Source organism: Ammospiza nelsoni, chromosome 1 (assembly GCF_027579445.1).
Source record: "Ammospiza nelsoni isolate bAmmNel1 chromosome 1, bAmmNel1.pri, whole genome shotgun sequence".
NCBI classification, from domain to species: Eukaryota; Metazoa; Chordata; class Aves; order Passeriformes; family Passerellidae; genus Ammospiza; species Ammospiza nelsoni.
In genome coordinates this window covers 68,054,517-68,082,342 of record NC_080633.1, presented here as the reverse complement: position 1 = coordinate 68,082,342, position 27,826 = coordinate 68,054,517, and the positions used below count along the sequence as shown (strand labels likewise).

The 27,826-nt window shown below is 42.6% G+C and overlaps 2 protein-coding genes across 3 annotated transcripts in view; one reads left to right on the top strand and one right to left on the bottom strand.

The window, feature by feature from the left end:
* Positions 1 to 5,228, top strand: part of RREB1 (ras responsive element binding protein 1) — a 122,307-nt gene extending 117,079 nt beyond the window's left edge. The window contains exon 11 of the mRNA XM_059467442.1: positions 1,475 to 5,228. Coding sequence (XP_059323425.1) covers positions 1,475 to 1,980 — 506 coding nt within the window. The 3' untranslated portion in view covers positions 1,981 to 5,228. The remainder of the gene's footprint in view (positions 1 to 1,474) is intronic.
* On the bottom strand, positions 5,108 to 27,826 carry SSR1 (signal sequence receptor subunit 1). Of its 2 annotated transcripts, XM_059467454.1 has the most exons (10): positions 27,597 to 27,826; positions 25,526 to 25,638; positions 23,793 to 23,880; positions 23,362 to 23,624; positions 22,902 to 22,978; positions 21,300 to 21,378; positions 20,441 to 20,534; positions 18,057 to 18,120; positions 6,235 to 6,294; positions 5,108 to 5,910 (listed from the first exon to the last, which is right to left on the bottom strand). In XM_059467454.1, exons 1-10 carry the CDS (start codon positions 27,679 to 27,681, stop codon positions 5,886 to 5,888), a joined length of 948 nt encoding a protein of 315 aa, XP_059323437.1. In that variant the 5' UTR covers positions 27,682 to 27,826; the 3' UTR covers positions 5,108 to 5,885. The 2 variants fall into 2 exon arrangements, with proteins under 2 accessions (XP_059323437.1, XP_059323445.1); XM_059467462.1 differs by lacking the exons at positions 5,108 to 5,910; positions 6,235 to 6,294 and having other exon boundaries at positions 13,954 to 18,120.

Here is a 27,826-nt window from a genome sequence, read left to right as displayed (position 1 = left end):
TCATTCATCCTTATTAAATATGTATTTTACATGGCAGCAAGCTGCTCTGACATGGGAAAACTGGTCCATTTTGACATTTTGTGTCTTTTGAAGGTTCTCTCTGCTGAAGACAAGATCTTTGCCATTGACAAAATATTTGTGTTGTAATTGACAGTGATTTTTAGAAAACTACTCCAAAGACTAATGCCTGAATAGCTTCAACCCTTCTAAAACATAAATATTCACCTATTGAGCGCAAAACTGACCTGTTTTCTTCTGTGACTGAGCCACAAGTGAAACACGACAGGTCCCTTTCTAGAGCCTATTTTCATACAAGTGCAGAAGCTTCAGGGAAATGCTGATATCCAAAGTACTGAGCTTTACCCCCAAACCATGTGTGCCCATGGACATTTCCACACTCTCTGTTTTAATTGTTTTCATTGGCTGCTGGGTTATTGTGGGCTTTGTCAGTATGTTTTTTTCCTGTTTGTTTCTCTTTCTTATTTGACACTTGAAGGATGTTTTAACATAGAATAGGTGTGGAACAGGAACTTGGCACAGTGCTTTCTTCAAATTCATAAATGTAACTATGACCTACCCCCACTATCAGATCAACGTTTTTTCAGCTGAGGATTTTGCACCAATGCTGTGGGTTGACTCTTCTCCTTGTCTCCTTCCCGCTTGTTCAACTATATTGCCAAAATACTGTCAGGTTGCACATTCCTTATATTTCAGTTTTAATGTGTGAGGTTTATTAAAGATACCTGTAGGGTTTTGGGATTTGTTTACTCAGAAGATGAACATTTGGGACACACTGAAGTGTGCAAGAAACCTCTGCCTGCCTACCGCGTGCCTCAGTCTGATGCTCATTGGCACAAGATGGTGTCTTGATGGAACTGAAGTGCAGAAAAGTCTTTAAGAGGCACACTTGGAAAGGGAGGACAGGTTGGGGTGGGACCTTTGTTTCTTCAGGGCAGAGAGCACCTTGGGGCAGTGTGCGTGGTTTGTATTTTGGGAGAATTCTGTCTGTGGGGCTGTGGTTGCTTTGTTTTCCAATGAGTTCTTGCTGAGGAAAGTATTCTCTCTCCACATATGTCTGGGGCTGACCTGCATCAGGGAGCCCATGTGGTGGGCTGATTTCATAAAGGCTTTTGAGTTCCAGAGATCAACTGTAAACTTTTTCTAGAAAAGTTGCTGACTAAATTAGGCAGGATGCTGGTGAGCACCTGGTGCTTACGGCCTTCCTCCCTCCTCAGTGCAGGGCCTCGCCAAGCTCGTAGACACTTAGTTCAATGCTCATTTGTGCCGTGGGCATCTACCTGTATTCCTGCTTGCACTCCATCAGCTAGTTTGCTAGTACAGAAGCAAATAATCTGCATAAACATGATGTTCAATTTGTGAATTTCCAAAGTGCAAAGTGTTTCATGCTGCTTGAAACAAGAGGGAGGCGCATGTGTGACCTCATGACTGACTTTGTGTTGTCATTCTCTTCCAGGTGAGCGACCTTACAAGTGTCAAACCTGCGAACGGACCTTCACTCTGAAGCACAGCCTGGTCCGTCACCAGCGCATCCACCAGAAAGTGAAAAATGCCCGAAACCACGGGAAGGAGAGCGACAAGGAGGAGACACAGTCGCGGTGTGGAGAAGACAGCGAGAATGAGTCCAGCCACAGCGGCACCAACCCCATCTCCGAAAGCGAGTGCGACTCCGCGGGGGGCGTCGGCAGCCACTCATCCCTGGCGGGGAGCCGGAGCGAGCCCCTGGCCGGCACGGTCACGGAGTCCCCCTGCGGAGAGGAGAGCGGCAGCGCCTGCCTCGCCGAGCCCGCCAAGAGCGCGCAGAAACACGCGGCAAAGGACCAGGAACCACGGGGCACCTCCGAGCACGAGGGGCCCTCGGGTTTCATCCAGGACTTGCTGGAGATGCACAGCGCTCCGTCTCCCATGAATCACATCCTGGCCTCTGCCGACAGTGCGCCTCAGCTCTTGGGGGTGGAATGACTTGCTTGGAGGCTGGACCCGTCTCAGCAGGCAAACTGAAGCCAGCAGAGCAAGGTTTCTGGAGGCTGTTTTTGGAAGAGCGACCTTACAGCTACGGGGAAGAGTATGGCAGACTGGACGTGGTGCCATATGCCTTTCAGTATAATAATGCAAGAGACTACAGTATATACTGATTTGAGTGCCTTACTACTTTATTAGATCTTTTGGTATTATAGATTTTTTTCAAAAGTGATTTTAATATTTTAAAGAATTATTTGGAGAGGACCCTTTTTCATTTAAGCATTAATGTTACCTTTTGTATTGGTGTGTGTGAGCTTGTTCTTGTATATCTGTGATAGTCGCTGTGTTTGTTCTCTGAGCTGGAAATGGGGCAGTGGGGTGGGAGGCCCTTGGATACCATAGCCAATAACTGGAAGAAAAATGATGTGAATTTCATATGAGATAGTCCGAGGAGATGCAGAGGAGATGTTGATTTATTGTTTTTTTTCTCAGTAGATGTTCTTGCATTTGCCACATGGTGGAGCATTAAGCCTGTTCCAGGCACGAACAACATGGCAGTTGAAGGTGTTCAAAGTGGTTCAAGCCAAAAGCAGGAAACACAAATTAATTTCAACCTCATGCTTGTTTCCACTTTTCAGCATTAGAAGTGGTCTTCTAAATCCTAGGGGTTTTTTCTGGCCGTCATGGACTGAGCGTGTATACAGAGAAGAGTTACATAGCAACGTAACCTATGGAAATTATGCACCCGCTGTTACATATGTTTGATTTGCTTCAGTATATTATTATTATTATTATTTTATTATTATTTTATTAATCCATCAGTTCGCTTGTCTCTGCAGTCAGCAGAAGCCAATGGGCAATATTTGCCCACGGAGATGCGTAGCGCAGCTTGGATCCTGTCTCAGAGTGTTCTTGACTCATCAGCTTTCACCAGCTCCTCCTCCTCCTCCTCCTGTTGTTGTTGCAGCTCTTCTACTGTACTTTACATGAACCCCTTCCTCCAACCGGAGCGTCCCGTGGAGGCCAGCGAGGTACCGTGCCCGTGCGAGCACATCTCCCTCCTTCCCTCCCACCCTCCCTCCCTCCCTCGCGGTGGGTACGGGTGGCAGCGGAGCCCCAGCTGCGGGAGAGGGGCACCGCCAGTGCCGCAGTGACCTTGCTGCCCTCCCCTTGGTGACAGTCACTCACTCACAGAGCAAAGTTATCCCGTCTTCCAGTGGAAAGCAAGAGAGAAATGCGAGCCTTACCCTCGTCTTGCTTCTGTCGTGTTCTAAGAGCAAGAAAATACTACTGGTGATGAAACTACAGATATACGACATGTTAAAAACAAATAAAATTAATTTAAAAGAAAAAAAAAAGAAATAAATTCTTCCTGAGATTTTGGGGTTGATGCTTGAAGACTTGGGGTGTGTGTCTAAATTTCATATCAGTAATTTAACCCCTTTAATGCTGGCAGCTGGAATTTCTCCATATGGCTCCTGTTGCCGGCAACAGGTGACAGACACTCCAGCCTCCAATATTGAAGGGGTTAAACGAAATGTATCCTACTGTAGCTGCGCATTTTTAGGAGTGCCCAGCATTTTTGTTGTTCTTGTCGTTGTTGTCGTTATTGTTGTTTGTTAAATGTCCTTCAGTCATGACCTCTGGGACAGACAGAGCCATAATAGCATTGCCGGAGCCTCACTGTGCTATTCCACCACTGCAGCCCCCCAGCCCAGCCCGCACTGTGACCCTCCCTCCTTCCCACCACAGAATTGCTTTTCCTGCTCTCACCAGACATGGAGGAAGTGGGCCTCGGACCCAGTCTATATTATATAATATATATATATCTATATATATCTATATATTAAAAATTCTCTGAAAAATTTCTGGAGACTGAAATCTCACTGTCCAGGATTCAAAGAAAGAGAAACGTTCTTGAGTAATATTCTTGCAAATAGAATAAGAAAAAATGGTTGAGGTATATGTGATTTCTATTTTTTTTGTGTTTTGTTTTTTTTTTTTGTTTTTAAATTTTTAAATAGGGATGTTTGAACCAGTTCAGAAACAAAGCTAATGCCAGATATAGATAAATCAGTCACAACCAATGATTCATTTGAAACTCTACCCAGGTGCATTCTACTTAATTAAAACCAGTTCACGCATCCCTTAAATTGTTATTGCTATTATAATTATAATAATAATTATTATTATTATTTTGGGTATTTTTTTGTTTTTGTAAATTTTTGTTTGTTTATTTTGGGGTTGTTGTTTTGTTGTTTTGTTTTGGGTTTTTTTTTTTGCAACTCTCCACACTAAACTGCGCAATACTGTGGGGGAGAAGCCATTACTAAACTATATGCTGCAGAACAATGTAGCAAGTAATTAATTCCCAGCAGCCTGCCGGGACATCTGCTAGCAATAATCACTATTGATTTAAAGCTTTATTTAGCCTTTATCTATATCCTAGTAGAGTATAAGGTCTTGCCACATTTTATTGACATTTTTATTAGTTGAGTTTGACTGAAAACTGTTGCTGTTGTTGGGGTTTTTTTTTGTTTCCCTTCCTCCCCCAATATTAAACTGTGAAATTTATAATGTGTTTAAACTATGGGTGAATCTTAGGCTTTAGTTTGCATGTTCAGCTAATTTGTCTCTATACGATTTTCGTTTGAATCTTTTTATTTTTTTTCCTCTCTCAGGGCTTTTACAAAAAAACAAAAAAACAAAAAGAAAACAAAAAGAAAACAAAAAAAAATCTTCTAAAATTCTTTTGCCTGAGTTGCAATGGACTTAACATGGAGATAATTCAATCACTACATTAAGCACTTGACTGTGAAAGCGAAAAAAAAATAAAGGAAAAAGAAAAAAAAAGAGAGAACCTTGTTTGAGGCTGTTGTGAAATAACTTTAGGGGGCTATGTGACAGTCTGATTCCATTTTCAGAATGATTCATCTTCTCTTTCCTCTCTATGTGTCTCCTTTCTCTCTCTTCTCTCTCCACGAAGGAAGTTTAATCCTAGTGATTTCATCCCTTGCAGGAAACAGTAATAAATGTGTAGAATTCATATTTTTCTAAAGGGAACTTAAACTGCTGCTACGAATTGTGTACAAGACTGGTTTATGCCACATGAACAGAGAATCACACATAGTTTTGGTACTTTTATTCCTCTTTTTTTCAGTTGTACAGTACTTCCAAATTCAAAATAAAAAGTAAAACTTGTTCTGTATCAAACCATCTAAGCAATAAAATGTTATATTTAAAAATTATAGGTTATTAAATGGGCGTGGCTCTTCTTGTGGGTTTGTGGTGATGTTCTCTGCCTTAGCTCTGCTGGAGGACGACGTGCAAGACGGAGTTTGTCTGTGCCAATGGATCACTGTTTCTCTTCCTTTGGTTGATCTGAATTTGGGCTGGAGATGATTGCAGCATTCTGAAAACTCGTGGTCATTTTGACCACTGTTTTCTGGTAGCCAGGCCCCTTTGAAATGCTGCTTGTCTCCCGGTGCAGTTCCTCAACGCAGCGACTGAAGACAGCAGAAAATGCTGATTTTCCTGCATAGGCAGGGTCAGGATTCTTTTTCAATTAATGGTAGCCCCATGGTCACATAGGTGAGCATCCTCTCAGCATGTAGTTTACCAGTCACTATTTTATAAATTAGGCAGGTTTCTGCTACCACAGTTTCCTTCTTGCATAAATGTTTATGGCCGCAAATTCTTCAGGATGCATTCAAAAGCCATGTGCATGTGTCATAAACAGAGACAAATCCTTTGGTTTAGCTTGTCAGAGCTGCCTTAGCTGCATTTTATGTGCTTTCCTATAAATAGACCCAATTTCACAGGACAGTGAGCCAAAGAATCATCTGAGTTGTGCATCCAGCTCTCGAGGCCAGGGAATTGGAGTGAAGCAAAGCATCCACATCTTCCTAAGTCCTGCTGCGGTGGTGCTTTCTGGCAGAGAAGTGAACCAGGTTCAGAATGAGAGACAGACTGGGGGGCTGAACTGCTGCTGCTTTCCTCCCTCAAGCCTCCTGCACCTTCCCCAGGGAGGTCAAAATGCCCCACAGCACTTGGTCTGCTGAGGACCTTGGTCCCTCACCCCCAGGGAGGGACAGGTTAAAACAGAAGCATTCAGCCAGCTCAGCCCCAAACCAAGGATATCTGATGAAGTGGAGCTCTGAAAGCTCTCTGGGTGAGCTCATTGGGTGGAAACATCATTTCTGAGGGAGGAAAGCTCCCCTCAGAATAATAATTTTCCCTCTCCCACCCACTGACCTGAATCGCCTCTCCTCTCGTGAGACTGATGGGAAGCTCGCGTCCAAGTGGCCCGGGGACCTGTCAGGAGGTGTAAAATCAAATGGGATGAGTTTATGTGGCTAGGAAGTGATGGTGACTAATAACTTACAAACAGATGACTTAGAAAGCACTAGGTTCTTGGTTCTTGGCCATGGAAGGGTGTAATTGCAGCCCTTTTCTCCTTCTACCTCAGTTTGACAGTGACTATTGCTGAGTTGGGAATTCCCCTGCTCTTCCTGCCTTGGATAGGGTAACACCCTGCAGACCAGCTGAACTGTGCTCCTTGCTGGCATTTCCCTTTCCCTCTTCCTGCCTCCGCTCCTTCCCACACCAGCACCCATGGCAGTGATAGCTGGAGCTGGCCTGAAACACCAGGTCAGCAGAGGTGGGGAGGTATCTCCATGTGCCTCCTCCAACTTGCTGCTTCCTCACCTCGTTCCCTAAAGCTTTTTTTCCCACCTTGGCAAGGGTGAAGCTGGACTTAATTCCTGACATGGACAGGGAGAGTGGCACAGCCCCTCTCTGAGGCACTGCTGTGCTTCAGGCGTGGAGGCCACATGTTGGCCCAGAGCATTAAAGTTTAGGGATGACCCAAGTCCTCTGCCACCACAGGGATGCCTTGGCAGCAAGGGGCACCAGGAAGGTGGTTTTTTTCCTGCAGTGTGGAGTGTGAAGCTGTGGGGATGGGCAGGAGATAGCAGAATTGGATGAAAACTGCCCCAAAACAGAATGTGGAGCCTGGTTGGAGCATCTTTTCTGTTTTCTGCTACTGAAATGCAAACAAGTTAAGAGAAAGGAATAAAGTTACTTGCTTTTCATTATGCAGCTGTCTCAAAGTAGCCAGCATTTGTGAGATGGGAGGGCTGTACACCTACACCAAGATCTTCAGAAAGTGAGTGCAATGAGAAGTGATTTGCTGTTGGCACTTAACAGTGTTTTGGCCTGTTCTGTTGGAAAAACCCTTTCTCAAACAAAATTAGTCACAATTCAACTAGCAAAGGCAGCAAGGGGCAAAAGTTAATTTGAAATCTTTCCTTCTTCACAAATCTCCAGTTTGGGGAATCATACATGCCATTTTCTTTCAGCATTTCTGTAGTTATGATGGGATTGAAAATGTCACTTTTGGAAACCCTGAAGTTCAGGATTACATCAAAGGCATAGAATAACCAGCACTTTCTGTACATCAAAGAGGCACCATTTTTCATTACCCACTCTGGCAAAGCAAAAAAAGAAAAGGGTGGAGAAATGGGATTGTTCAATTGGAACATCTCTTAACTGCTGGACTGTGGGAAAAGGGGCCATGCCAGGACTTCCCAAAACCTGAGTACTGGCTACCGGAGTAGCCAGCATCAGGAAGGGAAGTGAGTTAAATCTGTACAAGGCACCAGCATCTTTGGGTGTTGTGGGTCAGCTGAGCCCTGCAGCAGAGCAGGAGCAGCACTGAAGTACTTTCCCCCTTTCATCCCCTTCCTTGGCAGTAATTAATGTGCAGGGGAGAGGCTGCATCTACTCTGCAACAGCCAAAGGAGCCATGACGGAGATACTGGGATTTGGGCTCCAATCTGCTTGGAAATAAAGGAATTTACTTAGATTTTGTAAACCTCCTCCATGTCAGGGAAGAGCTGAATGTTCCATGAAAAAGGGTGTGAGGTTGGGAAGGGGGAAGAGTGTGTATGAGGAAAGGTCTAACCTGCTAGTGGGATGGCTTGATCTGCATACACATCTGCACCCTAGCTTGGCTGGTGTCTGAGCTGGGGACGTGATGGGTCACCTGGTTGTGTGTGCTCTCCCCAATCACTACAGTGATACCTGGAGTCCTGGCTGTGCTCTGGAGTTCCTGGCTTTGGCCACCAGCCCCACACTGGAGCTGCCCTCCTTGCCCATGTCCTCATGTGCACACTCAGGGAATGGGGGAAACCAACATCCAGGAGCAAACTGTTGTCCCTGTCTGGAAACTGGTGCCAGTACCTGCAGATTTGCTGGCGGATCAGAGGATTTCTCTAGTCTTGGGCAATTAGTGCCCTGCTGGATCACAGGATTAGGAAAACTGGAAACAACCCTAAAGTGACGGGAGGTAGAGCACAGCTGGGGTTCCTGAGATAACAGCTCTGCTGAGAGTATGTATGGTCAGTCTCTTCCACTGGTTTTGAAGTAAAAACATTAACAGGAATAGTGGCTTGTTTAGGGAGCCCCTGCCAGAGCCTAAAGCATCTCCTGAAGGTGCAGGGTCTTGCACTCAGCAAATTCAGACCTCTTGGCCTTTCTCAACACAGCCTCCATGGTGTCCTTCCTTGTCCCCTCAGCTGAGGGTTGTGTTTTTGCAATGCAGTTTCAGGGAATGCACTTTTAGGTGATTTAAACTTTTCTCACCAGTCCTGAAAGGATGATTTATGCCAAGTAAGCCCAAGGTGTTTCTCCCACAGGATGAGTAGGTGTCAGACACAGATGGTGTGTGTCCTTGGCCCTGTGACAAGTTAGGGACTCACTTGTCCAGTGGTGTGCACGTATTTCTCAGGAAATATCAGAGGACAGGAGGGGAAGGGAAGGGGCAGGGGGGGAATAGCACAGGGAGGAGTGCTCTGGCACAGAATTATTTGGTGTTTTTAGGATTTGTCACCAGCTGCACCACTATAAAAGGTGCAGAAGCTGCAAGAGCACCATCCCTGTGGGCTGCCAGGCCTCATCAGTGGCTTCACCTGGGCAGGGAGGCCTATTTAAAACAAGGGGAGGGATGAGAGTTGGGCTGTGGGCAAGGGGACAGTTGTTTGTGAGCAACATCAAGTTCTGTATTGTAAAAAGATGTTTATGAGGCCGTTTTTCCAGAAGTATCTTTTTGAAAAAAAGGAGTCAATTTGTACCTGGGAGAAAAAGGGTGGGGAGGCAGCTGGCCTGCTCAAAGGCAGCAGTGAAGACACAGACTGCTGCATTCTGTGCTGTCACTGCACAGAATGGATCCCAAAAGACACAGGAGCATCTACCTTGCTGTTGTGTGCAAGTGTCACCTCAGGTAAGTGATGTGTAACCTGCACACATGTGCCAGTGTTAATGGGCTTGACTGAGCTCTCTGGGGAGATGTAAACCTCCAGAGTCTGGCCAGGTAAGGGGCTCTGATGCCTTCATTTCAAGATGTGTCTGAAATCACCCTGAAGAAGTGAAACTAAATGGAGTTGAGAAGCATTCTTGAGGCTTTTCAAAAATTCTAGTATTGCCTACTTTCATTTCTCAAGACCCCTCTCAGAATACTAAAAAAAAAATCCTCACAAAAAGGAAGCAGGAGTTTTTCATATATTAAACAGTAGTAAAATGGGAAGACTTCTCTGGCTCACCCAACCTCACTGCGTAATGCAGTAGAAAATGTAGCAATCCTCCCAACTAGTAGGAACTGAAAATAGCTTTCTCCTTTGCTGTGCTTGTTTATTTCTCCTGTGCCAGATCTGTCTCTTGTTTGGCAGGGAAAACTGCCAGGAGTGTATGAGGAAACTCTGGGCGATGGTGTTTGGAAAACGCTGTTGTGAAAGCACTTGAACTTCTCTAGAGCCTTTCAGCAGAGGATTGTGAAGCAGTTTACGAACATCAGTTAATGGGAGGCTGTAAATAAGAGAAATCTGCTGGAGAAAAGGCTTTTCATCACCAAAGGGCTGATCTGTTTTCACAATCTCGGAGGCAGAGGTTACTGCGGTGGAGGCCAGCGCCGCTGCGGGCTGACTTTCCGTCAGGCATTTTTAGCTGTAACCACACACGGAGCACGGCCCTGCTGCTCGTGAAAATGTGCCAAGGTTGGGACAGAATGTCAGCCAGAGGGGTCGGTGGCTCCAGGACAGGGCCTGCCCCGAGCACTGGGGTAGGAGGAATGGCAGAAATAAACACTCCTGTGAACGTGTGCACACAGATCCATGGGCCCCTGCCCTCAGACATGGAGCTGTACTTGGGTAACAAAAGCAATTGGTGTATTGGCCTTTCCTCCCATCTCCTGTTACCTGATCCTGCAGAGAATGACAGCCTAGGTTTGTTGTTTGCAATGAGCAGCATCTGACTTCCAAGGAATCTGCACCCAAAATAAGTATTTCTACTTTATTTGGGGTGATGGCAGTGCTAGCTGTGAGATGCAGGCTTGCTTTGACCAATATTCCTCCCAAGTTTTTGCAACTCAAGCTTTACTGCATGACCTGTGCTTGGGAAGGGCAAAACCTGGCTGTAAACAGAGACTGTAACCTTTGTCATTGCTGTTTAGTTCTACCAAAGCCCAGCCCTGCTCGATGCATGGGGCTCCTGGGCAGCAGCTGGGGAGGGGGCAGCACATGTACCTCCCATGTCCTGCTGCATGCACTGCTGCCGAATGGGATCCAGCACTCCCAGATTTGCACACTTTGCCAGAAAAGTCCCTTTTTGGTGGCAGGATATTTAACACCATTTAATCTGCTGCCTTCAAGATGCCTGTATCACTGAAGCTTTACAGACTCCAAGGTTACGTGCACCAGGTCCACAATATTCCACAGTCAGAGAAAATCAAAGTATGAACCTGTCTGCATACACACAGCAGTCAGTGTAAGTCTGCACCACAACACAGTGAGCCTGACCTTTGATCTTGTCTCTATATCACTCTGTCAGCATCTTGGAGTTTAAACCACAGAGGCTGCCTAGCACAGCTACTCAAGACCCAGAACTCACCAGAAAATGAGCTGGGGCTGAAGTTGATAGAGAGGCAGGGATCTGGACAAGTGAGCAACCTGGGCACCCTGTGGTAATCCATTTTGGAACAAGATGCAGAGCCACATGCTTCCTTTAATACATTTGGTTGTTACTTTTTATGAATGCGCCTCTTCGACAGTTAACTTTTTCTGAACCTTAAGATTCTCCTTAGCAGATGCAAAACACCTGCTTAAAAATTAAGGTACTTAATTTGAAAAATACTTAATTGAAAGTGATAGCAGCTTCTCCACCAGTTCCTTCAGGCAGTGTTTTACTGAACTGCAGCTGAAGGATGCTTTGCACTATGTCAGCAGGTCCTTGGTGGCCTGTGCTTATTCCCACTGCACTGCATCAGTGACATCTGGCTCCGTTCAATTCCATAAATTCGGCAGAATGGGAATGACAGAGTGATGGTCCCTGGGGACTGCCAGTGAAAGGAAAGGAGTAACCACAAGGGGTGCTGCAGCTTGCTGAAGGAACAGTAAATGACACCCAGTGAGATGGGAGCAGGAGTTCAGCCTCAGGAGGACCTTGAGGGAATGTCTTGCCCTGCATGAGCACAGAGAAAAGCACAAAGTGATTGTTCTGGCTGCAGGACTGTGACTGATGCCTTGTACTTCACCCTTGGTGTACCTTTAGCTGGGGTGGTGGTAATGGAATGCTGCAGAACTGCAATCTGCCATGCCAACACGATGGTGGCAAGGAGATGGTCCCTGAGTAGTGTATTTCTAAAATATTTCTTCAGTTTTTTTCTTTGCTGTGGTGCCTAACAGCAAGATGTGCTTCCTGTTATCCAATTTGCTTTATAGCAGCAACAAGTTAGGATTAGTTGGGCAAAATGTCATTTCCAGCTGTGAGAAGTAATTCCATGCTCTATGAATGAACCACTATTACAAACAACCAAGCATTAACTGAGCCTTAAATACAGGCTCTGAGGAAAATATGACACACTTCCAAATCAAATGTTTTAGGGTATTTGAACTTGCTTCTAAATATAACCTGTTATTTTGGTAGCAATGTTTGCCATACTGTGCTCAACAGTCATCAGATGCTATTTAAATTCCAGCTTTTCCTTTCCAACGGAAACCTGCAACAGGGCATTTTAACTGCCCTCCTTGCTCTGTAGGCTCCTCTCAAAGAAAACAGGGTGTTCATTCTTTCTTTTACTCTTGAAAACTTATGGGTGGAAAACTTGCCAGCTGATACTGGATCAAATCCCCTCTCAGGGCAAGGTCCTGTCCCCTGCTTGCTTCTGCAGGGCTGTGGATCCAGGCTCTGCCAAGGAAGTTCCTTCAGTGTTCTGAACAGTCTGGCTCTTTGATTCAGCCTGCATGGAAAAAGCTGAATGGGAACCTCTCTGTGTCTGCATGTGGTCAAGGCACACATGGGGCTAAAAGATCCAATTTCATGTAACTTCTAAGGAAAAGTGGCTGTGGGGCCAAACACCAGGTGGCAGAGGCAGTGTGTCACTATAAGCTCCACCTCTGCAATACCTTCGGCTGACCCTGTAGGCGGCCACAGCCCTGAATTTTTTTGGAAGTAAATACCAGACACCAGCATTTACAGCTTATCTGAGTTCAAGCTTCACATTTGTCTGTTATTTTTTGAACAGCACAGAAAAGTGCAGTGCCCAGAGTTACTTCAGTGGCCAAGATAACGCATGGAATGATTTAGAAAGGCCAGACACAGTTGCTGTGACTCCTCCCTTTAGAGCCTGCTCTTTCAGAAGGGGCTAAAGCTCTCTTTGTGCTTGTCTGCTATGAGCAGCAGCCGTCACAGGCTTGGGAGATCCCTCAGCTGGCAGATCTGGGAATTGCTGGCTGTAATAATTTCCAACTAGTCAACATGGTACTGTACTTTATCTCCAGGGTTAATGCTCCACCACTGCAGGCTCATCTCTACAGAAAATACACAGTGTAGCTCCATCCAGGCCCAGCAGGGCAGGACTCAACCTCCTTTACTAGAACACAGACTGTGAGGTCCTCTTGAAAATCTGCTCAGACCATTGTGAGACCAAGTGCATCAACTCCAAGTGTTCTCTTTGCTGTGTGATAGAGAGCTCTCAAGTGACAGATTCATTATGTGAATTTAGGTGGCACAGGGAAAACAGTTGTGATTTCCATGCAGGCTGAACAGATTGATAATGATGAGGAAAGGCAGGTTAAATTTCAGCTTTGCCTTACAAGCTAAGGGACTGCAATGTTGTAATGCTGAAATTTTACTGTATCATGGTTAATATAAATTTATAGCCAAGATTATTTACACGAGGGGACAGAAAAGACAGCCAGACAGATTTTTAAGACCTCATCTTGGTCTTGGTATCTGTTCTTTCTGAGCCAGCTACTGCAATCTATCTATCTTGATCTTTTCAGTGAAAGATGAGGCAGGCTTCAAATTCTAGTAATTTTTATGTGTTCCAGGACCTAAAAATACATCAACACATCTGCTTCTAGTTTCCCCCTCTTTTACCCACAGCTATAGCTCACAAATACAGGGGTCCCAGCATTCTTTATTCTTAAACGTTGCCTTGTTTTTTGTTGGCTTTTTTCCCCAACAAGCCTTACCTTCTTCTGTTTGGATGCAGAACACCTGCTGGAACTGCTATTTTCAGAGTAACTGCGTGGAATGTGAGCATTTGCTTGGTCACAAAACAGCATGCACATAAAAACAGGAAGGATTTGGCCTTGTGCTTCAGCAACCTTTAAGCATCTTAACAGATCCTTTTTGTGCTGCCTATGGTTTAACATGAGGTTATTCCTTCTAGAAATGTAGGGCACTGTGGCTCACTTTTAACCCATCAGAATTCCGGAATTTACTGGACATTTCCCTAGGGCCCTCCCTTAAAAGAATTCTAATCTTAGTTATTAGTCCATTGTCCAAAACATCACAGAAACTTGCTCAATATTATTTCCATTCCAATTACACAGGTAGAAAGGCAGATTTTTTAGAATGGCATGTTTTCACACTCTGCATATTTCCTACTACCGATTGCTTATCAAGGAAAAGGCCTTTTTTTGGTGCCATACTCATGCTTTATTAAAAAAAAAAAAAAGCTACACAATGCTAAGAAAAAAAAAAATCAAGTATACTTTACAAAAAACCTGCAGCTGTTTTCAAGAGATCTGATCTCACTTAGAAATGCAAGTCAGCAGGTAAGAAATTAAATGATAATTTAACACTTCAGTTGCAGTACATCACCTGAACTTAATCATCCAAAACAATCAGTCATTCTTAAGTTGACTGTTGATTGTAGCTACATAAACAATCATCTGTATCAACTGATTAGAAAAAAACCCTGGGAAAATTTAGAGAGAAATGGAAAAATATCAGAATGTTACTTAGCCCACCTATAAATTTTTGCAGAAACTAAGAAATCTTTCTGGCTTTGCTCTCCTCTGTATGTTAACTGCAACTCCTCTGTGTATTTTAGAAATGGTCAAAGTGTAAAGCTGCTGAATTCTGGTCAGTGAGGGGATTAAATTAGTACAGTATGGATCTATGTGTACAGCTGCCAACCATTTACACTAGTGCTGTGTCTTACTATCTCCATGGAAGTGTATTGTGCAAGTGCCAAGTAACTTCAAAACACTCTTGAAACAGCCCTTATGTCACTCCTATGAGGTAGGTACTGTCCTTCCTTTGGAGAAGAGACTCTCTACTGCTCAGTACATCAAGCACACTGAGAAACAGCACAACCAGCCCACTTCAGCATTTGAATGGATTCAGAGCTCTCACCTGCAACATTTTGTTTAGCACCATGCATTCTAGGAATAACCAGTAAATGATACTTTTGATTACACCTTATCCAAGCTAAGGAAGATGTTCAGCATAAAAGTTTTAGCACAAGCAGAAGCACGGCCACCTCTACTCTGTTCCATCCAGCTCCACAGCCTACACCTTAATAATTTTGTACATGGAGAATGAACTTCAATCCTTGAGTCTGAGAGCAGCCACTCTTCTTTCTCTGACTGAAGGATACTGGGGAAAAAATGAACTGCTGCCAGAAAGCAGACAGCAAACAGAGGGCTACAGGTGTCACATGCAGTTCAAGGGTAGCCTGAATTAATGCTTTGCTGCCTCTGTAGATGTGAACTCTAAAGCTGTTTTTCCTATCCCAGGTGTAGAATTGTTAGGTCTTCACAATTTTTTGAGTAAGTTGAGGAGCTGTGAGAAAGAAATTCACAGAGGTCCTTCACTCTAAGCCCATAGTTCATTTGCTCTCTAAAAACCAATTTAGGATATCTTTTACTAATAAACTCTAGCCCACAGCTTCTTTCACAGTTGTCACTCGTCTCAGCATCCCCCAGGAGCAGTTGTGTGGCAGTGCAGCAAGCTGGCTGAGAACTGGTAACAATGCTGGATTATACAGACGCTTGTGCTGCCAAATGGAAATGGGTGGCATAGAAAGGCAGAATTGCTGCTGTCTCATCTTTAAGTAGCAAAACTACACCCTACTCAGCTGAGAATAATAATTATATCCAGCAACATACCTGTGACACTAAGCTATCCCTGTTTAAAAATAGAGTATAAAATTCAAGTACCAAAATAAAAGTTTATAACCAATAGGATAAAGCAACAACTCTATGTCCCCAGTTTAAGAAAACTGAGTTTAATAGACTGGCTTTTTCATTAGAAATAATACTAGAGATGCCAAAGTTCAGTTGCCACACTGCATGCTGGAATGTTACTGCTAAATTTCAACTACAACAAATTAATGAGAAACAAGTAATTAAAAAATGTTATGACATTCATCATGAGCAACAGTGGTCTACTGGGCCCTGCTCTTATGAACTGCTTCTGGCTAAGAAAGTCACTATGAACCATCTACAGTGAATGCCAAGTTGTATCATCAGATAAACAGCCTTGGTACACCTGGACTTTCCCACTGCTGGTTCCAGTGCCAGCTGCCTTCTCTCTTCCTTCATGCTTAAGCATTTGGAAGTCAGCCACTGATTACAGAAACAAGAGCTCTGCCTTCAAATAATTCGTATCTGTAGAAATAAAACTAGGATATTACAAATTAATATCCTCTGTTCTGATCCTTTGTCTTTTTTCCTGTCATACCACTGTATCATCACCACCCTTTAAATCTCAGGAAAGATTAAGAATATACAGTTCAAGATGACCTATTACAAGAAGGTGAAAAAAGCCCCTCTTGATGCCAGGTCAGAGACAATTCAACAGAGGGAACCTCCAAGTTCAGGGCATCAGGTGCTGCAATCACTATGGGGCTTTAGCACAGGAAGCATTTAATCTATAAACACTGTTGAATCAATGCAAGCTGGAATACAAGCCTGCAAATCTACCACAGAACCAGTCAGATTATATCAATAAAGTCAAATAAAGCTGTTCCACACAATTTGAGCAGAGATACTCCTTATGAGGGCAGCATTCAACTGTTTCCTAAATGATCTGAATGACAATTTAAGCAACCTTAACTGCAAAGAATATTCTGCCTGGACTAGCTGTATTTTCAGGAAGTTGAACAAAGCATCTTCTCCATAGCAGTATGAGTCAATAACACAGTTCATTCTGGCAAGGTGTGTAACAAAATAGTACCAGCACAGGTAGATTCAGAGCCTAGCTGCTTCAAACACACAGGGGATTTGGAAGGATCACTCAGCATTCACTGGCTCAGAAGTTCAGTCCCTGAAGACCAAGTGTGGAACTAAAAGGGCATTTTCACAGGTGGGGATGAGAAAAGGGAGGAAAAGAAGACAGAGGCCTCATATCTATGCCTCTTCCTGAACTCAAAAAGCCTTCAGATAACATTCAGACATAGGAAGAGAGGCAGCTGAGATGCAAACAGTCCAAGCCTTGCCCAAGCAAACTGATGTTCTGCAAACTGGCTCTTTTCCCTATCAGTCAATTCCTGGACACAGTGGATGTGGATCAATACCTCAGTACCTGGTAATCATGTAAGCCACAAAAGGAAATCTTGCTTTGATTTTGTACACAGCTTTTCTGCTTGATTACTGAACCAAGAGGCAGCTAGTGATGAAAACACATCTGTGATACTACTGTTTCTTAACACATCTGTTAAGAAACAGTAGGTGAAAAAACCTCAGACCAATGTACTGACCAGTGTAAAGATGTCTCAGATTTAAAAACTGTAAATGGTGAATTAAATAGCTTGCCAATAAAAAGAATTATTTGAATCCAACTGTTTTTCAAATTCAGTTTCAAGTGTGTACAGCAAATCCTTGTAAAGCTTTAAAAAAAATAAATTGGCCTTTTGATACATATGACATTCTAGTTCTTAAGAGAGAGAACCAAGAACTCACTGAAAAGTTGTTCTGGCTTATTCAACAGTTTCTTGAGTAAACATTGCAGAACTATCACTATAATCTGAATACCTAAGATGCTGGCACAATTCAATAACTAACCATTTAACAAATTGGGTATAAAAAAGAAATTTATGTAGTAATACCAATTCAGCACACAAATTCCATGCTTCACAAGTTCCGCTGCTGTGCAAGAGTCTTCCTAACATCTATGCAGCTAAATTCAGATTTTTAGGTCACTGCATGCCCAGATCAAAACAGCAGCAAAATATCTACCACTACAAGCAGCTATACCCAATTGTGCCTTTAGAATGAAGACTAATGCAGAAGTTGAGATGATCAGTGCCTGGTCACTGAGACAGGACACACGAACTTCAGTGTGCGCACCTTGTAAAGAATAGCTGAGTAAGAACAATTGCATTCAGGTTCTGATACAGATATGATACAATCAAGACAGATTAAAGTCACCAGACATTCAGATTAGGGAGAGGAGAGAAATCCTTCAATGACAATGTACAGATGGCAAGCCAGCATTACAAAGAACTCTAAAGGCACATTTCAGGTAACACGTTTCTGTTAAGACCAACCGCTTACACACGCAGGCACAACTCTTAATGGCTACCTCCCCCAACCCCCAACAATTTAAAAAACAAAATTAAAAGAGAAGTGCATTTTCAGTAATATTAACACCATTCAGTTAATCTGTTAAGTCCAAATGTTTAGCAGTATTTTCCTTATGGTGGTATGGGTTCTCTGCACTACTCCAATCCAAAAAAACCAAACAGGCAGAATTAGTAAAGGTTCAACTGTTGCACTATTTAACATTACTCATCAGAGCCCACTGGTCTCTTCTGTGCCCTCTTGTAGGGCAACCTCCTTGGTGAAGCTTTATCTAGATTAAAAAAAAAAAAGAAAAAAGAGATAGTTGCATCAATTGCAATTGTTACATGAGCATGTATTTTTCTCCTCCCAAACACAAGACAAGCTGCCCTTCTAGTGCAATGCATCACCACAGAGAAGCCAGTTCCAACAACTTGTTATGGCTTTTTAACTACCAGCACCATAAATAGAAGGTAACAAAAAAAAACTGTAACATGCAACAACAGGGTAAGGTTTGTCTTATTTGTCAATTACTAAAATGCAAAAAAACCCAAACCAAAAAAAAAACCTTGTCATCCCTATGTGAAACTCCAGGCTTTGCTGCTTAGAAAATTTTCATGTTCAGTAATTACACTTTTAGAAAGCTAAATGAATTATTTTGATGGCCACTGCCTTGAGTTTACATGGTTGAAGAATGTAAGATTGACTCTTCTTCAGACAGCTGTGTCTTGCACGTACTATTTCCACATTCAGACAACTAACAGCAGAAGAAAACGGTTGTGGAAAACTGCACTTTTCCAGGAAGCATCCACATTTGACTGGATGAGCTTTAAGGCCCCTTCCCAACCAAATCATTCTATGGTTCTATGATTATTGCAGAGAATACTTTCAATAACCTTCAATACTCTCCATGAAATGCTGAAGTGATTGCTAAGTGGTGACTAATTTTCTCAAACAGAACAATCTCCAATAGCCTCCCTGGTCAGAGTTTGTGCAAACACAAGGAGCAGCCATCATGCCCTTACAGGCCAATCAGTACAGTATGAAGTGTCAATAATAAAAAAAGTCAAGAATATCTGAGATCTTGAAGGTCATTATTTTAAAGAATTCTAGTGTAGAGTTCTAACTGAAATTAACCTGGAGCTGAGAAAACCACAATTAAGAACAACTTAACCATCCATTTTTTCCTAAACTTCAAGTGTTCGAATATGAATATTTATTTGGCTTAAGAAAAGGATGGTGGTGGGGCACAAACATGACCAGAATTTAAACCTTTTTAAGTCAGCTTGCTCTTCAGCAAAAAATAGTATTTAGACCTTCAGTTTTTCTTGCTAGAGGGAGGCTTTTCAAATTCCTGTGTCTGGGTTTTATACTATTCTAGTGTCTAACAGAAGAAAGTGTACAAGAAAGCTTTCATCTTCACAATTAAAGCACTAGTCTTTAAACCTATGTGGTGCAAGTACTCTTAAAAAGGGTAAAGGAATTTAAAAAGCCCAAAGTCATTAACTCCTGGCACAACTTCATACCACAGTTAAGGCCTCTAGCCCTTCTGCACCAAATGAAGCTCAGAATATGCTTATTTGATCAAAACAGCAGTCCCTGCCTAGTAAGGGTAGCTCCTGCAAAGGGTTTTTGAACTCTGCATCTCATGTAGGATGCACTTCACTGAGGCTTTCCCACCTCACAGCAGTGACTGCTACTGATGGCAGGAGTTTATCAGCCTGATACACCAAGGAGAGCAGGGAAGGCAAGATAAACATCTGCCTTTTAGAAAAAGGATTCTGGGAACTGTGAGAGAAGACAATACTTCATCAATATTCTACTGAAACTATGTTCCTACAATATAACCAGAAATATCTCCACAAAATACATGAAAACATAAATTTAGAAGTATATAAAATGTATCCCATTGCGTGCATCTGTTCTGCATCTTTCACTGCTCATGCTACCTCACCAGTCACAGCATGCAGGAAGTTGTACTTCTATCCATGCCTAATTATTACATGGACAACACACTAAGCACTTTTCAGCTCACAAAGAGTTTGCCTCACCTCTTCTACTTTGCACTGAAGCCATGGGAAAGCAAAAGAGAAGAAAGAGTAAGAGAAGTTAGAAATATCCACAGTCCAGAGAAATAAGATACTGGGTTTAGTGCTGGTATTTCAGGTGTCAAGTAGAACTTTTGGATTTGTGAAGGACATCAATAACAAGTAGTTATGTAGCTTTAGTTAAAACACACTTCTAATGCTTATTTAAGACTTTGGTCTATAGGAAAACTTCCAAACAACTTACAGAAACTCTGAGAGAACATCTACTTTCTCCTATTTAAACCATCTTTGCAATCCAGGTTTTGGGTAGAGATCTTACACGGTTGAAAAATACTCTACAGAACAAATCATAAGAGTCACCAGTAGTCATTATCTTATCAACCAATAAAGTTTGTTCTACAAGGAATGGGCTGCTAAAGCAATAATCTCATCCTTAAGACAATTTGCTATTCCCTAGAAAATACAAGCTGTTCTAAGAAATTGGTACCAGCTACTTACTCACTTACAATTTAATAGTAAAGTTAGGTTTGTTATGGTCTAGTCTGTGAAAGGCAGACTACTTACTTATTTGATTTAAAGTTTCTTGGGGAATCCAGCTCATATCAACATCGTTCTGATTTGATGTTCCCATCTCTACTTTCTGTACCGGTCTTTTCCTCTGAAAATTCAAGAAATAAGAAAGGTTTTTCTTTTAAGTAAGACTTGGATAGCACAAGTATTAGAAATTACTAAAAAAGCAATATTTAGTGAATAACAATTATTTCACTAAGGTACAAACTTAAGGCTAGTCAATACACAGAGCTGTCTTTCCCATTAGCAATTTATTCCCCTAAGCTTTGTATTACCACTTCTAACACCTTACAACATTTATTCCACATAAAAGCACCAAGATTTCATGCACACCTGGGCAAATTCATTACACCTTTTGCTGATGATCAGTCAAACTTTGTGATGACAAGTTTTATTTTGCTTTCTCAGATTAGCACAATATTGTCACATGTGATCTGACCTTGCAAAATAATCAACATTATGGCAAAGCTTTGCTAAGAACTAAATAAAGGACTGACAGCTGTTTTCCCCTGAAGTCTGACCTGGATTAGACTAATGGGCAGAAATAGAGAGCATGGGGAAAGTAAGTACTGGATCAGTAGACACAGACACCCAGCGATTACAAGGTATTCCAATTCAACCCCTTCAGTGGGGAGCCAAAGGGCAGATCCAAAGGGCACCAGGCTCAGCAACCAAAGTATCTTTCATTAGGAACATTTTTTAAGAACACTCTAGTTTCCCCAATAATCTCTAAGGTTCTAAAAATAAATCTTGCATCTTTACCATCATATGCCAGAAGCAATCACTGAACTGCTTTCTTTTCACATCAGAAAGGTTTTGTATTAACAAGTACACAGACAAACATGCTACCCACCTTCCTAGACTCTAGCAACTGATGTAGGCCAACAATGACCAGCAGACCAAGTCCAGCAAGGAACATGTACATGAAGATCCTTTAAAAAAGTTTAAGAAACAATGCATTAACTAAAAATGTCAAGTTTTGAAGACAGCTTATGAAGAGGCATAGAAATTAAGCCTAACTTTGGCTGCACATCCACCAAAACTTTCTCAAGAACTTCTGTAGGGGGATAAGAGGGGAAAATACCCAAGGAATCTGAAACGAACATTCTAACAACTATAATGCAATTATTCTGACTTGGATTTGAGAAACTGTAATTGTAAGTATAATTCTGAACAACAGAATATTTGAAAAATGCTGTATAAATTAGGAAAATGTTATAATAAATACCAAAATTTACTAACTTCAAGAATTCTTTCGCACTATCACGAAGTTTGAAGATATTGAGTCACAGGCACTATTTCGGTCTGTGACAGCTTTAATCACTTATAAAACCCTTAGAAGTGTCTTGTATGCTTTTAGCATGCTATTGCAAAGCAAGTGCTACTAGGACACTATTAATTTGCAACAGAGCTTTGAAAGACTTTGCTTATCTTGCTCTCTTATCTTAACTGTTCCACAGTTAAAATTCTACCTACAAAATCAATTTTCTTAATCTGTGCATTCTGGTTTGTTTTGAAGAATTTTATCTGAAGTATCTGTTGATACTCAGCAAGAGGTAAACTTAAGTTATAGCTAAAACTGGTTTGAGGATTAAGGAATTTACAAGTAAAGAACTTATTCCAAGCTGGACATCTGAGCTCTCATTTATGATAAAGGAAATGATGCAGTTAAACTAAAGAAGATACTTAATTTAAATACCTGTTATAGGGCAATTTATCTGCTCACAGGACATTCACACAAACTGATTCTAGTATCTGAATTGTTTTGAGAGCTCCTTTTTCAGAGCATCACACATTTTCATGTGACCAACTGCTGTTTCACTTATACCATTGTACTTGAGAAATACAAATTAATGCAACAGCGATTTATTTTGGATGACCTTTTCTGAAAGGAAGCCTGCCCAACAGGCAATTTCTATCTGTGGCAGGAAAGTTCACATATTCAGCATTGTCCACAAGTATTTCTGAAGATGAACTTTTCTAACTCACAGCTTCACTTAAAATTCCATTCCAGTGCTACAATATTTAATAGCATTTTAGCACAGCATACCCTTGGAAGATATTTGGCGTATCAGATCTACCCGAGTCTGAAAAAAATCACTTCTGGAAGATACCTACTACAGACAGGGTTTAGAGGAACTCAATCATTCTTTGCTGTGCTATCTGGTACTCCAAATACATTTTTTTAGTTTATGTAAACTTGCCCTCTGAGGTAAAGCACATCTGTCAACTTCTCACTGACACAGTACCAGCCCTGAAGATTCCCACTAATAAGAGAGATCTTAATCGTGGGAAAAGTTTGTATTTTCAGTCTGTCAAATGCTGCTACATCATACACAAAACATAGCAGACCTAACACTCAATAAAATGACAATATAAGAACTATTTTCAATGGCACCATCAATAACCTGTTCTACCAGTGCACCAACTAAACCAGGATCTCCAGCCTCCTTACGTTTCTCCATCCAGCCCATCTTCTTTTTCAATAATGGTAACAGTTTGATTGAAGACAGCATCTTGAAAAACGTTGCCCTAGAACAAAGTTTGCACATGACATTTTAAATTGATTTCTTTAACACATACACAAATGTTTACCTTTTTTCATGTTCTCAGAGAAATTCTGGAAAGCAGCAACTCCTGCACAAGACTTTCTTAAGGTTGCAAGTTATGCTAGTTTCACTCAACACATAAAAGCACAAATGTTCTGTTGTCCTCTACAGTTTTAAGACACCCCAGCTTCCACTGCTGATACAACTTAAGGTGCAGGTAGGCAATCACTTGCTGTGCTTATGTACCCACTGATTTGCTTAAATACTACAGAGGCATTCACTCTCTGGAGAGGTACTTGACTAAGCAGTTCCTTCCTGACACCTCCAGATGAACTGGAAAGACTCGAATTGGAGCATTGGGCTTACACTGGCATCTCTGTAGTTGAGATTGATAACCAGACCGAAAGGACGACCACCCATAGGCTCAGCAGGGATGAAGGAGTACTCAAACGTGGCTTGTCTCTGTGGTGGAACTACTGTGTTCAGAGAGAGAGCTGTGAAGTTCTGGATGTAAAACTGGTAGTCTTGAGGGTACCGGAAAGAAGCATCGAGAGACTCGACAATGAAATCCTCTGTACCCTTATTGGTGAAGCCCACCAGAAATTTTACAATGTTGTTCGCTGGAAAGTCTGAAACACACCAAAAAAAATTCAACCATGAGAAATCTCATGCATCACACACAGACAATTCTAAACAGAGAGTATCTAGAACAGACTCTGTGGTTTCACTGTTTCAGGAAACACTGATGTAGTCTAAGCAACAGTAAAGAGAATGGTGGATTAGCAGGGGACTCTTACCTTCGCCTTTCACAAATAAGATGGTTGTATCAGCACTGGGTGAGGCTTTAGGTTCTCCTGACAAGTCTTCTTCCTCTTTTTCTTCTGTCTAAGACAAGAGACTTTTTTGAAAAATCCTATAATGAACAGTGAAGCAAAAACCATGCTTGGTTCATGAGAATCCCATGTGTCAAAACAAGCAACAGTGGCAAGTACTTGTACCAAATCCTGCTCTTGCAGGATTAGCACCATAGTCTGTTCTCCCTCTAGATTTGCTGAGCATTCCTTTCAGCATTTATCTTTCTACTTGTTATATTTGACACAGTGACTAATCTGAACACATTTAGCTCTATTGAAGGGTTTGGAATCAAAAATCATCAGTAATGCTTCTGTTTGGGGGTGGAAGGAAAAGAATAGAATCTAAACATTAAGTGTTCACATCTAAGCTATTTCCAGTTAGAAAACAAGCATTTCAAAATAAAGACAGCCATAAAACAAACACGTTATTTTCACTACAGGGAGTGTTTATGGCAGCTTTCTATTCAGCTTTAATTAGTTAAGTGTTATGTATGCCTGGAAATGGTTAGGCTATTAGAACTATGTAAGTCCATGGACTCGTTCAAGCTCACCTTGTGATGAATCACTTTTTGACAAATGCAAGCATTAAGAGCTTATTTTCCATTTGGGGATCATCAGCATCCCCACCAAACAAAAACAAGGCTGACCCAGTATTGAACAGTCTCAGCTAAGTGCTGAGAACTCAGTTGGATCATTTGATTTCAGTGCTTAAACAACCTCCTGAAGCAGTGAAAATCCTACTGGATCAGTCATACACATACTATGAACTAGGGAACCAGAGCTGAGCATGTTGCATCTTGATTCCAAGACATACTGAAAAACCATTTTATTTGAGTGACAAATAAAAGAAATTGCCAAAAAAGCACCATGCTTTGTACCTTAGCCAAAAATAATGAAAAGGAAATTACATCCAAAAGTTTATTTAATAATATTCTGTCAATGCTGACATAGTATACCTTCTACAACTTAGCAAAGCTGGTCAACCATAAGCTCACCAACTTAATAACAGCAGTAAAATCTCATAGAATCAAGTAACACTTTACAAAATCTTCATTTTTGTTATGCATGTTTTCTCCTACTAATGTCCATCAGAGATTTGAAAAAATTTTGCACTCTTTAAGCACACTGCCTAGCAAGCCTAACATGCCACTGCTATAAGCAGATCACAAAACTGTGTAAAACTGTTCACTTTCCTGTTTTTGATTTTCTGGGTAATTTTTTGAGCTTGTGTTGTAAACTAAGCTGTATTTTTTTAACAAGGGTTTTAGAATTCATTCTTCTCACTTTACCGAGGTGCAGCTTCAGAGGGCTCCTATGAGAATGTGGTTCTCTCACTTGGTGGTTTGGTTTTTTTTTGTTTGTTTGGGGTTTTTCTGTTTTGGGTTTTTTGTTTGGTTTTTTTTTTGTTTGTTGGGGTTTTTTGTTTGTTTTTTTTTTTGTGGCCTACAGTTTTGATAGTCAGAAATCAGGTTGTCCCCATGTGGCGTTTCAACTGGTAATTCAGAAAAAAAAAGATAAATCCTTCTGACACTTCAAACTGAACACAAGCCTAATCAGATACATGGAAATAGCCGCCTGAAAAAAGCAATGTAAGTAAATTCAATTATTTAATTTATCCAGTTTCAAGCATTTCTGGTCTAATTCATTCTTTTGAAGTAACATTCATGTACAATTACCAAGTCTGTTGGCTCGTCTTCTTCCACTTCAGCTTCATCATCCTCATCTTCAACTATAGTATCTTCCACAGCTTCCTCATCTTCTGTAGCATCTTGAGCTGCAACCAATAAACCTGCCAAAACAAAATGCAAATATAATAAAGTCTTTTAAAGGTCTAGTTAATCATCAAAAACCTGACATTTAAGTACAGCTCTCAAACTAATGTTTGAGGAACTTCTTTAAAACCTGCACAATACAGTTTTGAAGCCTCAGTTGCAAAATACTCCTATTCAAAATTATCCCTGTGTTGATCTTTCAGCCTTATTCCTTTGCTAAAAACTCTCATTTACTAATTTATCCACCACTAAGTTCAAAACCAAAAATTTACAGCTGGATGACACAAAGTTCAGCATTCGCTCAGCAATGCCTAAATTTGCAAAAGGCAACCAAGTTACATTAAATATGTGAAAATAATTTAATGTTGCAACTACAAAAAGGAAAATAAGGCATTCATATTGACAGGAACTTAATTTGTAACTCCTGTTTCTTCTACGACTGGCAAGTTAACAAGTTATTAGCACACTGGTAACAGAACCTTTGAAAGGTACCTAGAAAGTTACTTTGTTGGGTTTTTTTGGGTACTTATTTTCATCCAATTTTTGCAACCTAAAGAATGTCTTTTTTACTACGATCTCCTCAACATCATCTATGCAACAGAACCCCAGCACCAGTCAGAAAAGAAACGTGACCTAGAGCAGGGCTCCAAGACAAGTGCAGTCTGATAGTCCACTGCCTCTTTGCTTTTGTGGAGCCAAGCCTCATACATTCAAACACTGGGCAAATATGATTAATAAAAATACTGGCCACAGGACAAAGTTCTGTCTGTTTGCAGTTCAGAGCACATGCAAGCAAGTCTGACATCTAAAACACGTGCACAAAACGGCAGGTTTGGGTTTTGTTTAAACAAAGGTAGTGTTTTCTGAATATGAAAGAGTAGAAATGAATGGATGACTGATTTACATAGGTCTGAAAAAAGACCTAGCTACTACAAATACAAAATTTAAAAGAAATACTTTAAAATTTTCACGGGAAATAGGAATCCTTGAGCAGGACAAGTATATCCAAGGACTTAAGAATTGCCAGTCAGTGCTAGAGAGAGCAAACCCAACCTCTCCTCTCAAGTGTCTTTAGAAGGCACACTCAAAGACTTTTGCTCGACCACGTGCAACAATTAACCTAAGCCTTAACTACAGTGATTTTATTTGATGTTTTAAACTTGTGTGGAAAAAATTTAATTTCTACAAAAATTCTTACAAAAAAAGGCGGAGGATTTTAAATTAAAAATGAACAGCACACAGATAGGCTGTAGGCACCCTTTGCCATCTGCTGCCCAGCACACCCTCAGACCCCTCACGGTAGATGTCAGAGGGGCTGATGATGTGGCAACAGCGGGAGGGCTCTGGGAAAGGACTCGCACAGGGCGTGAGCTGCAGCCCACTGCAGGAGCTGGGCGAAAAGCCTTCCCAAACTTAGTAGTAGGGAGGCAATTTCCAGATCGTGAATCAGATAACGCCACAGCGTAAACAGAGATTAGCGCTCCTCGGTGTCGCCAAGGACACTCGGGGGGTGGCGGCAGACGAGGTGGGAAGGCAAGGTGGCAGCCAGCGCATCTGCTGGGGAATGTGGAACCAGCCCCGCGGGCGAGCGGGGAGAAGGACAAACCCGCTGCCGCCGCCTCCGGAGGGGCTCTCCGGCTCTCCCGGGCCGCTGTCACGGCCGGGCCCGAGGCCGGTGCCCGCGGGGCCCTGCCCGACCCCGCGGGTGGCTGCGCCGGAGGGGCCGGAGCGCGGCCTTGCCCCCGCCCGGCGCCTCGGACGGGCCCGGGCCCCGCGGGCACCGCAGCCCCGGCAGCCGCCACGTGCGCGGGCGGCCGGGGCGATGAATGAGCGGAGCCGCCGCCTCTCGGCGGAGCTTCCGAAGGCCCAGCCGGAGCGGCTCCCTCTCCCCGCGGCGCCGCGGAGATCCCCCACACACCCGCACACACCCACCGGCCCCACTCCCCGGCAGTGACGGCCGCCCAACCGCCCTCACCTGGGCCGCCGCGGGCGTTCCCGAGCAGCAGCGCGGCGGGGAAGACGAGCAGGGCGAGCAGCAACAGCTGCGACAGGCGGCTCATGGCGACGATGAGGACGGCGGCGACCCGAGCCCTCCCGCGCACCCTGTCCCGACACTGGCTGCCGCGGCGGGATGTCTAAATGGCGGCGGCGGAGTGCGCTGGGGCTGGAGCGGCAGCTGGAGCCGCCTCCCCCCGCTGCTCCATC

Coding starts and splice junctions, on each gene's coding strand:
- SSR1 (XM_059467454.1), bottom strand. CDS start 27,681: ATGAGCCGCCTGTCGCAGCTGTTGCTGCTCGCCCTGCTCGTCTTCCCC. Junction 23,881..25,525: donor AAGACGAGCCAACAGACTTG/GTAATTGTACAT, acceptor CTCTTGTCTTAG/ACAGAAGAAAAAGAGGAAGA. Junction 21,379..22,901: donor GATGGGCTGGATGGAGAAAC/GTAAGGAGGCTG, acceptor ACTTTTTTAAAG/GATCTTCATGTACATGTTCC.